At 43.3% G+C, this 11963-nt stretch overlaps 1 protein-coding gene across 1 annotated transcript in view; it reads right to left on the reverse strand.

The window, feature by feature from the left end:
- The window catches only part of LOC145355704 (putative acyl-CoA dehydrogenase 6), a 72289-nt gene extending 60481 nt beyond the window's left edge, over positions 1-11808 (reverse strand). The window contains exon 1 of the mRNA XM_080207952.1: positions 11632-11808. Coding sequence (XP_080064078.1) covers positions 11632-11808 — 177 coding nt within the window. The remainder of the gene's footprint in view (positions 1-11631) is intronic.
- Between the last annotated feature and the right edge of the window lie 155 nt (positions 11809-11963).

The raw sequence follows: 11963 nt of genomic DNA on the forward strand, positions 1-11963 counted from the left end.
AAATGGTAAATAGCTGAGGCCCCAGCACCGACCCCTGGGGCACCCCACTAGTCACCAACCGCCAATCCGAATAGCACCCATTGACCCCCACTCTCTGCCTCTTATTTGACAACCAATCCTCTATCCACGCTAACACCCTACCCCCAACTCCATGTCCCCTGACCTTCTGCAATAACCTCTTGTGAGGTACCTTGTCAAACGCCTTCTGAAAATCCAGAAAGACCACATCCACCGGCTCTCCTCTATCCACTGCCCTAGACACATCCTCATAGAACTCCAGTAAATTTGTCAGACACGACTTCCCTTTAATGAAACCGTGTTGCGTCCGCCCTATCAAGCAATTCCCTTCAAGATGCCTCGCAATTTCCTCCTTAATGACGGATTCTAACATTTTACCTACCACAGACGTTAAACTAACCGGCCTATAATTCCCCGCCTTTCGCCTGGCACCCTTCTTAAACAACGGCGTAACATTAGCCGTTTTCCAATCTTCCGGCACTTCCCCGGAATCCAGCGACGTCTGGAAAATAACCACCAAGGCATCCACTATAACCTCCGCCATTTCTTTCAGAACCCTCGGATGCATTCCATCCGGTCCTGGGGACTTGTCCACAATCAGCCCCTCCAGTCTGTCGAGCACCACCTCTCTAGTAACAGTAATGTCATTAAGACCTAGTTTATTCAGCCTCTCCTCATAGCTCAATCCCCTCAACTCCGGTATCAGCCTAGTAAACCTCCTCTGCACTCCCTCCAGGGCCAAAATATCCTTGCGCAGGTGCGGCGCCCAAAACTGCACACAGTACTCCAGCTGCGGCCTCACCGGTTCAAATTGCTCCAGATTCCGATTAAACAAAGTGAATTTTAAAAAATCTTTCATCACTGAGATTCTCAAGAAGGTCCTCTTTTTCTTTTCGCCTGCTTAGTGACATGATTACAGCTCCAATGTAAACATCAATGTACTAACTTTAAATTGGCCTATGAATGGCCCAATTCTGGAAAATCATGCTAAAGAGTAGGATTGCAGACTTCCCGTTCTGTAGAAAGGTTTCCTAACATCAAGCAGTTAGCACAGTCTTGGGCTTAGATTATCATCCTACAAGATTGTCTTTGCATCTGGAAAAATTAAAGATTCATTTTCTGGACATTCTTGTCAGCAACTTAGGAGAAACTTCACAGGGGCATTAGAATTTTTTTTAATGTCCTTTGAAAACTTTCATTCATTGGTTCCATAAATGTAGGAGATGAAGCTGTTGGATGGGCAAAGACAACTGAGAGTCATGTGTTGGAACCTCCTTCAATACAGCAGACCTGAGCAAATACGGCCACTCTATCTCTTGCAGGTTTGATGTTTTATGCCCCACTAATTTCAATGAAACCATTATCATTGGATTGGGACAGTTCTGTTGCACAAATTATGTATGAATCTCCCCAAAGCCTATCCACAATTTACAAAGTACAAGTCAGGAGTGTAACGGAATATCCTCCACTTGCCTGGATACGTCAGCTCAAACAACATTAAATGAGCTTGACACCACCAAGCTTACTTGATTGGTACGCCATCCACTAACTCCAACATTTACTCACTCCATCATCAACGCACAGTGATAGCAGTGTCCACTATCTACAAAATGCAATGCAGCAACGCACCAAGGCTCCTTCAACAGCACCTTTCAAACCTGTGACCTCTACCATCTAAAAGCTCAGGGCAGTAAATGCATGGGAACACCACCACCTTTATGTTCCCCTCCATGACATACACCATCCTAATTTAGAACCACATCACCGTTCCTTCACTGTTGCTGGATTAAAATCCTAGAACTCTCACCCTAACTGCACTGTGGGTGTATGTGCACTAAACGGACTGAAGTGCTTCAAGAAGGCATCTCTTCACCACCTTCTTCAGGGTAATTAGTCCAATAAATGCTAGTCTAGCCAGCACATCCTGTGAAAGAATATTTTAAAAATCCAATGTGTCAAGTACAGAAGTTCTTCTTTACAAAGTTTAACATATTATATGTTTTAAATGGTTGCATCATAATGAAGTAAACTCAAAATTGTTCACAATTCTGTGATCAAAAGTTAAGGGTACAAGGGTATTTAAGATAGTATTTTTTAGACGAAGTCACATATTTGCAAGTTTACAATGCTTTTGTATGCAATAAAAACATTTTTCTGCAACTTTTACCAATTTATGTTGTACTGATGGCAGTGCTGAAATTGGCAGCAAACTGACAATGCAAGTTCATCCCGTCCCCACTACAGCGAATATCACACGAACATTTTATAAATTTATTCTTAGGATAGAGGTGAAGCTGAGAAGGCACTAAACCACTGGATCTGGAGCTTTTTCTGGCAATTGATTCCAAAAGTAACTAGCTTTTGAGACATCCACATAGGACATAAAGAATTAATCAGGAATGAGGGACTTCAACCACGTGGAGAGATTGGAGAAACTGTGCTTAGACTACTTGGAAGAAAAGGTTAAGCGGAACAGTTCATAGTGGTGTTCAAAATCATGAATGGTTTTGATGAATAAATAAGGAGGTTGTGTTTTCAGTGGCAGGAATGGTGACAACCAGAAGATCCAGATTTAAAAGACGACATAGAGAAACATTTTCCTTTACGTGATGAGTCGTTGTGACCTTGAGAGACAGTGGGAGTGGATTTTAGTTATGTTCAAGAGCGTGGAAGGAGGGAAATGGGGAGAAATCACATGGAAAATAAATTGGGGGAGGGGGATGTGTGAAATTAATTGGATAGCTCCACCAAACATCCAGCACAGGTAAAGAGTTCCCTTTTGTGCTGTATTAATTTAGGATTCTTCAATGATTCAAGAAACTTAATGAAACACTTCATGAAACTGCAGGGATAATTGAAAAATCTCCCACAGCCCCCTGAGGATCAGAAATATGTGCCAGTATTTATAGTATAGGAAGAAGTGAGTATTAATCAAGGATACATCAAAAGCAAAAGTAGTTGAAACAAAATAATAATAATAATGAAGAAAACAATGGCACAAAACAGTGGCAAATTCCCAGGACAGGTCCATCCCTAGGTTTTAAAGGAAGTATAGGAGACTTTGCCAATGTCCTAAATATAATCTTCCAAGGTGCCCTCAACACAGGAACTGTTCTATTCCTGTGGAAAATTGCACGTTATTTAGAAAAAGTGAGTGCCAAAACAGGCATTGGCCTATCATGTGCTATCAGCATATAATTAAGCTCTAAAACTAAGGATAGGGTGGCTACACACCTTGAAATGTTTAAGCTAAGAGAGAACCAGCATAGATTTTGCACCCAGTTTTGGGCATCACTTTAGGAAAGATGCGAAAGCATTAGTGAGAGTGCAGAAGAGATTTACAAGACTGGTTCTAGGGATGAAGAACTTTAGTTATGCACATAGATGGGAGAACTGGGGTCTCTTTTCCTTGGATAAGAAAAGGTTGAGATACGAAAGAAGAGCTGAGACCCAACCAGATCAGCCATGATCTTACTGAATTGCAGTGCAACCTCAAAGGGCTGACTGGCTTACTTCTGCTTCCAAGTTCCATGTGCCTACAATCTGTATAGCTAATTTGTGCCCAATGAACCAGACTACTTTGGCCACTTCAAAAAAATCAATGGGCAAGTAAATGTCTATTGATATTATTTACATGGACCTTCAATAAGCATTCTATAAGATCCCTTATAACAGACTTTTAGTCAAACTAAAAATGCAGGGAATTGAAAGCAAGCTATTGATCAGTTTACAAAATGATTTAGTGAGAGGTGACAAAAAACATTGATCTACTTCTGCCTCGAAAATATTTATTAACCCTGCTTCCGCTCGCTGTCTTCTGAGGGACAGAATTCCAAAGTCGCACAGCCATTACAAAGAAATTCTCCTCATCTCTTTCCTATAAGATTAATGCCTAATTTTAAAAACTGGGCCCGGGGAGGGGCAGTCCACATGATCTGAGCATGGGCTTCCGTGAGCTCTGGCACTACTTATCTTTTAATCCTTTCTGTTATCCTGATGTGCAACCTGTAATTCGTTGACTCTTACATATTATTTGGGCAATGTTTGTAGAAGGTACTAGCTAACTTTTTTGACTGTGGGAAGCAGAATTAGGTCAATGAACTCGTTTGTCTGATGCGACTGGCGCTGACCGGGAGGGGTGGGGGGGATTTGGCAGTTCTCAGTGGTGACGTTGCCAGTGAGAAGGTCCACCCTCAGGTGGTGCTGTTGGTGGCATGATGAAGACCATGTTTATGAGCAAAAGTATAGGATGCATTCTATTCATTGGCACAGATTATGCGTGCTCACCGTGATGAACTGCAAGATATCCTATAGGAAATGAATGGTGGAGAAATGATAATCTTTCAGCTCAAGTGGGAGATTTCGTCAGTGAAGACTCACCTTCGATCTTTGGAAATCTTGCTGCATGGTGTGTCGAACATCCCATTTTGCTCCTGATTACGTGGTGTCATCTTTTGTGTCCTTGCTGATAGCTGTGTGTTCTGACCAGGAGCTCTCTTCTTTCTTTTTTGTTAGGGAGTGCTTCAAGTGAATTGTGTGCCTTGGGGGTCATGTAATACATGCTTCTTTTTTTTATATGCTGTAATCCTTGTATTTGCGTGGAAGCAGTACATTCTTTTGAAGAACTCTTTGCCTTAGTTAAAGAAAAGATGGGTAGCACTACGCAGGGTGTTGGGTGGACAGATAGATGTCAAGTTGGTTGGTACGGCCTTATGTCCTCATTTTAGGAAGCATACCTCCCTATTAGAATTATTGGTGTTTCTTTTTGTGTTTTCTTAGCTTTCTGAGTCTAAGAAATCGGGTGCTTATCCTATGGTGGAGCAGACTGGACTTCACTTTCTTGCCATTGGCACTTCCGTTCAGTGGGAGCGTGGGGGATTTGGTGCATGCCCAAACATGGTTGATATTCCTTGAGTTTTGAATTTCTATGTTCCTGCTCTGTGAACCTGGGTGCATCATAATGCTATGTTTTCAAGGCCTTATCGTATTGTCCTGATTCCCTACACTTTTTCTGTTGTCTTTTCAATATCCGTACAGGAGGCGGCGCTAACCATAGTGGCAGGAATTGAGATATCTGGTTCTCTGAATTACTTGTATTGATCTTTGCTGTTCTTTTCCATGAATATATGACAATCGTTCTGTACTATAATGAATCCTGGGAATTTGTTGGGTATTGTACTGAATATAAAATTGAAAATTCTCAATAAAAACATTATTTTTAAAAAAACTATGCCCTCTTCTTCTGGATTCACCCACAAGAGGGAACATCTTTTCAAAATCTATCTTATCAATACCATTCAGGATCTTAGATACTTCAATCAAGTCACCACTCTTTCTTCTAAACGCTTGTGGAAACAAGTGCAGTCCTTCCAATCTATCTACTTCGTGGCCGTTGAAACTTTCCATCATCCTTAGACTCAATTTCTCTAATGCCTCCCCATCAGCCATCTGACCTCCACTCACTATAAATTCTAAACTGTCCAAAATAGGGAACTTACATCTGTCTCATAATAAATCCTACTGATCCATTACTACTATCTTCACTTAGTCGCCTCTTTATCCTCCAATACATATAAATTTAAATGAAAATAAATCCTGCCATGGTTTCACCCGCCTCTGTAATCTTATTTCTCCTTATGTCCTCTGGCTTTCTGTTAGTCTTTTCACCCTGTATTCTATTCGTGGCAGACCTTTCCCCTCTCCAAAACTCACACTAAACCCCTCCACTTCTCAAAAGTTCCATAAAATGAAGCCAGAATAAACTGCTCTGAAAAGTCCTGAATATAAATGATCCTGAGGGGAAGTGATAAACAATTAAGAGAAGGAAGGAGAACATATGAGAAGACGCCATCAGCTAAGGTAAAAGTAAATTCAAAATCTTCCATAAGCATATAAATACTAAATGCATTGTAAAAGGAACGGGGTTGATTAGGGACCTAAAGGGGGATCTGTGCATCAAGACAGGGGCTTGGCTGAAGCACTAAATGAATATTTTGCATCTGTCTTTACGAAGCAAAAAGTTGCTGGTCAAGCCTTAGTGAAAGACCAGGTAGTTGAGACACTGCATGGGTTGAAAACGTGATCAAGAGGAAGTAGTAGATAGGCCAGCTGGAGAAGTCAGATGGACCAGGCAAAATCCAAGGATACTGAAGAAAACAAGGGTGGAAATCATAGAAACATAAGCCATAATACTGAAGTTTAAATTTATTTATTAGTGTCACAACTAGGCTGACATTAATACTGAGATGAAGTTACGATGAAAATCCCCTAGTCGCCACACTCGGGTTACACTGAAGGAGAATTTAGCATGCCCAATGCACCTAACCAGCATGGCTTTCAGACAGTGGGAGGAAACCAGAGCACCCAGATAAAACCCACGCAGGCAAAGGGAGAACACACAGACTCCGCAGACAGTGACCTAAGCCAGGAATTGAACCCAGGTCCCTGGCGTTATGAGGCAGCAGTGCTAACCACTGTGACACCATGCCACTCAATATGCCAATCCTCTTTGTCACCAGAGAACTAGAGAATTGCAAATGTTACACTTTTGTTCAATTTTGGCCTTGGGGTGAGTGCAGAGGAGGTTTACTAGGCTGATGCCAGAGTTGAGGGGGTTGAGCTATGAGGAGAGGCTGAATACACTAGGCTTGTACTCGTTAGAGTTTAGAAGAATGAGGGGAGATCTCATTGAGACGTACAAGATGATGAATGGGATGGATAGAATAGAGGTGGAGAGACTCTTCCCGCTCAGAAAGGACAGTAGGACTAGGGGGCACAGCCTCAAGATAAAGGGGGGGCGGTTTAGAACAGAGTTGAGGAGGAACTTCTTCACTCAAAGGGTAGTGAATCTCTGGAATTCTCTGCCCGTTGAGGTGGTGGAGGCTGCCTCACTAAATATTTTTAAGACGCGGGTTGATGGGTTTTTGATAAGCAAGGGGATTAAGGGTTATGGGGAGAGGGCGGGAATGTGGAACTGAGCCACGACAGATCAGCCATGATCTTACTGAATGGCGGGTCAGGCTCGAAGGGCTAGATAGCCTACTCCTGCTCCTATTTCTCATACTCTTATGTTCTTATTTCAGGGACTATAGACCAATCAGTTTAAGTTTGGTGGCGGGAATGCTTTTAGAAATGATAATTCTGGACAAAATTAAAAAACACTTGGAGAAATGTGGATGAATCAGGAAAGCAAATAATGTTTAACAAGCCTGTTTGAATTTTTCTGATGAGTATTTTTGAGGGTAATGCGATTATTGTGGTATATGTGGACTTTTGCACAAGCATTTGATACATTGCTGCATTTCATTAACAAAGTTACAGTCCAAGGAAAGGAACAGTAGCAATGTGGATACAAAATTGGCGGAGTGACAGGAAACAAAGTAGTGGTGAATGGCTACTTTTCAGATTGGGTAGTGAGGTTCCCAAGGGTTTGGTGTGAGGTCCCCCGCTTTTTTTGCTATATACCAACATGACCTAGACGTGAGTGTTCAGGACTCAGTATCAACATTTGTGGATGACATCCAACTTGGAAGAACTGTGTACAGTGAAGGGGACAGCATTAGACTTCAAGGGGATATAACCAGGTTGATGGAATGAGTGGACAATTGGCAGTAAAAGTCTAATGGAATGATTAATTTTGGTAAGAACAGGAATAGAAAGGGTACAATTTGAAAGGGAATGCAGGAATAGAGGGACCTGGGCATATACGGAAACACCGCTGCCTCAAAGCACCAGGGTCCCAGGTTCAATTCCAGCCTCAATTACTGTGTGGAGTTTGCACTTTCTCTCCGTGTTTGCGTGGGTTCCTCCATATGCTCCGGATTCCTCCTACAAAGATGTGCAGGTTAGGTGGATTGGCAATGCTAAATTGGCCCTAGTGTCAGGGGTATCAGCAGCATAAATGTGTGGGGTTAGGGGAATAGGGTCTGGGTAGGATTGTGGTTGTTACAGACTCGATGGGCTGAATGACCTTTATGTGTACTGTAGGGGTTTTATGATTCTACTCTTTTGAGTAAGAAGTAAACAAATGAACTTGAGTAACTAACAAGCCCTTAAAAGGGCACTGTAACAAAAATGTTAATGGAAACTGAACAAATTAAATTAAAATCCACTCCAGAAACAGTATTATGCACCCCAGCCGCTCCTGCACCCACTGGTCACAGAAGCCTTCCACAGGAACACAGGTGTGAACTCGGCCACAGAAAAGGGCAGAGAGTTGGGCCAAACAATGCCCTCAACCACCCGCTGATGGATCCTGTAATTGCCATCTTGGTCAGGTCCAGCAGCAGATTAACAAGGGGGTCCTCCTCCCTTCCTTCTATCCCCCTGCACATTGCATGGCCAAAGATCAGGAACCTGGGTTGGAAGTGCAACCAAAGTTCGAGGAGTCGCCCCTTCAAATAACAAAAAAAAGACGTTGCAACCTTGCACTATACTTGTGTGTATATACCAGTGTGTTCAGATAGTTGATGAGAGTGTACGCAGCAGACTAATGCCATTCTAGCTAATGTCACATCAATATTCAAAAAGGGAGACAGAGAGAAAACAGGGAATTATAGACCAGTAAGCCTAACATCGGCAGTAGGTAAAATTCTCAAATCCATTATCAAGGACTTAACAGCGGAGCATTCAGAAAGCAGAGGCAGGATCAGACAGAGTCAGCATGGATTTATGAAGGGGAGGCATGCTTGACAAATCTGCTGGAATTCTTTGAGATGTAACTAGTAGAATTGACAAAGGAGAGCCAGTCGAAGTGATATATTTGGACTTTCTGAAAGCATTTGACAAAATCCCGCAAAAGAGATTATCGTGCAAGAATAAAGCACATGGGACTGAGGGAAGTGTATTGAGATGGATAGAAAACTGGTTGGCAGACAGGAAACAAAGAGTAGGAATTAATGGGTGCTTTTCAAATTGGCAGCAAAAACTAGTGAGGTGCCACAGGGATCAGTGCTGGGACCCCAGCTATTCACAATATATATTAATGATTTGGATGAAGGAACAAAATGTAACATCTCAAAGTTTGCAGATAATACCAAGTTGGGTAGGAGGGTGAAATGTGTCAAGAATGCAGAGATCCTTCAGAATGATCTGGACAGGTTGAGTGACTGGGTAAATCAATGGCAGAAGAGGACATGAGAAGACTTTGGCAGGTAGGATCGAGGAGAACCCTAAAGCTTTCAGTAGGTATGTCAGGAATAAAAGAATGATTAGGGCAAGATAAAGGCCATGGTAAGCTACTGCAGAAAATATGGATGCATGGGATTGAGGGTATTTAGCGGTTTGGATCGGGAATTGGCTAGCTGATAGAAGACAGAGGGTGGTGGTTGCTGGAAAATATTCAACCTGGTGTTCAGTTACTAGTGGTGTACCGCAGGGATTTGTTTTGGGGCCACTGCTGTTTGTCATTTTTATAAATGACCTAGATGAGAGTGTAGAAGGATGGGTTAGTAAATTTGCTGATGACACTAAAGTTGGAGGAGTTGTAGGCAGTGAGGATGGATGTTACAGTTCGTAGAGGGACATAGATTAGCTGCAGAGCTGGGCCGAGAGGTGGCTAATGGAGTTTAATGCAGAGAAGTGTGAGGTGATTCACTTTGGAAGGAGTAACAGGAATACAGGGTATTGGGCCAATGGAAAGACTCTTAGTAGTGTGGATGAGCAGAGAGATCTCGGTGTATATGTGCATAGATCCCTGAAAGTTGGTACCCAGGTTGATAGGGTTGTTAAGAAGGCGTACGGTGTGTTAACTTTTATTGGTAGAGGGACTGAATTTCGGAGTCGTGAGATCATGTTGCAGCTGTACAAAACACTGGTGCGGCCGCACTTGGAGTACTGCGTACAGTTCTGGTCGCTGCATTATAAGAAAGATGTGGAAGTATTGGAAAGGATGCAGAGGAGGTTTACCAGGATGCTGCCTGGTATGGTGAGAAGGTCTTATGAGGAAAGGCTGAGGGACTTGAGGTTGTTTTCGTTAGAGAGAAGGTTAAGACGTGACCTAATTGAGGCATACAAGAAGACCAGAGGATTAGATAAGGTGGACAGTGAGAGCCTTTTTCCTCGGATGGTGATGGCTAACACGAGGGGACATAGCTTTAAATTGAGGGGTGATAAATATAGGACAGATGTCAGAGGTAGGGTCTTTACTCAGAGGGTAGTAAGGGCATGGAATGCCCTGCTTGCAGCAGTAGTAGACTCGCCAACTTTAAAGGCATTCAAATGGTCATTGGATAGTCATATGGATAATATTGGAATAGTTTAGGTTAGAGGGTCATTACATTGGGTCCATTGGTCGGCGCAACATCGAAGGCCAAAGGGCCTGTACTGCGCTGTAATGCTCTATGTTCTAACGCCGGCATCTCCATATCATGAAAACTGAAAGGCACAGAGGGAATTTCTGAAAAACTCAAATTGTGGGGCCACAGCTCCTAAGGGAGGTTTTGGGACACAGGGCCAGTGTGAAATTCCATTTGAATTGAGATAAGTTCTGACAGGACTCCACCACGCACTTGAGCTCAATATCTCATAGATCTGGATATATTGGTGCACAAATCTTTGAAGACAACAGGACAGGTTGAGCAAGCAATTAAAGCATACAGGATCCTAGGTTTTATAAATAGGGACCTGGAATACCAAAGCAAAGAAATTATTTTAAGCTTTTGTAAAATGCTGGTTCAACCAAAATGCTGGTTCCAGTTCTGGGGACCACGCTTTAAGAAAAGTACTAAGTATGGCAATGCATTAAAGATTGTGCAGGAAAGATTCAAGAGAATAATTCTAGGAATGAGAAATTTCAGTTACGTGTATAGTTTGGAGAAGCTGGAGTTGCTTGCTTTGGGAAAAAAGTTTAGTAGATTTGATTCAGTTGTTCAGGACAGGGTAAATAGGGAGAAAATATTCTTGTTGGCAGAAGGATTGAGAACCAGAGGTCATCAATTTAAGATAATTTTAAAAAGAATCAGAGATGATATGAAGAATGACATTTTTACACAACCACGAGTTAGGAACTAAAGCTTTCAAAATGGAATTGGACATGCTGGAAAAAAAAAATTCTCAAGATTATGGGTTAGAAGTGGAGGAGGGAGTCAGGTCGAGTTCCACTCATGGATAGAACTTTTACGTTTTCACTGGAGCAGAGAAGACTGATTGAGATGTACAAAATTATGAGGGACATGGACACAATGGATAAGGAGCAGCTGTTGCCCTTAGTTGAAGGCTCAGTCATGAGGGGACGGGGCAGGAGGCTGGGAGAAAAAACATTTTTACCCAGCCGGTGGTGATGGTCTGGAATGTGCTGCCTGGGAGGGTGGTAGAGGTAGGTTACCTCATGTCCTTTAAAAGGTATGTGGATGAGCATGTGGCATATGCTAACATTCAGGGCTGTGGGCAAAGTGCTGGCAGATGGGGTTAGGTGGGAGTTCAGGTGTTTCTAATGTGTCAGCGTGGACTCAGTGGGCCACATGTCCTCCTTCTGCGATGTGAGCACTCTGTGAGCTGCTGTCCTCTGTAAAGTGCTGGTGAAAATTATCTGAAGTTTTAAGGAGAATTTTATCGATGCGTATTGTGGATAGAATTGAGATTAAATTGATAACCAGCCCTACCCTCTCCCAGTACCTTTCGCAGAGACTCTCTCAGGCTGAAATGTTCCTGACTGTAGATACCGTCCTGCAGAGCCGCCACCGAACTTGTCTCCCGGGCCACTTTCTCAGAGAAACAGCGAAACCGGGCCCCAGGCCGGGCCCACAGCCCAGGGCAGCTCCTCAACAACAACCCCGAACAACGGGAGGCCATCTTGAGAGAGTGCGCAGGCGCAGAGCAGCAGTTTGGAAGATAGGGGGGCGGGGCGGGGCGGGGCGGGGCGGGGAGAGGAGAGAGGGGAAGGGGGGGAGGGGCGAGGGGGGGGAGGGGGAGGGGGAGGGGGGGGGGAGGGGAGGGGCGAGGGGGGG

Source organism: Carcharhinus amblyrhynchos, chromosome 2 (genome assembly GCF_965287045.1).
Source record: "Carcharhinus amblyrhynchos chromosome 2, sCarAmb.v2.hapA, whole genome shotgun sequence".
Taxonomy (NCBI): domain Eukaryota; kingdom Metazoa; phylum Chordata; class Chondrichthyes; order Carcharhiniformes; family Carcharhinidae; genus Carcharhinus; species Carcharhinus amblyrhynchos.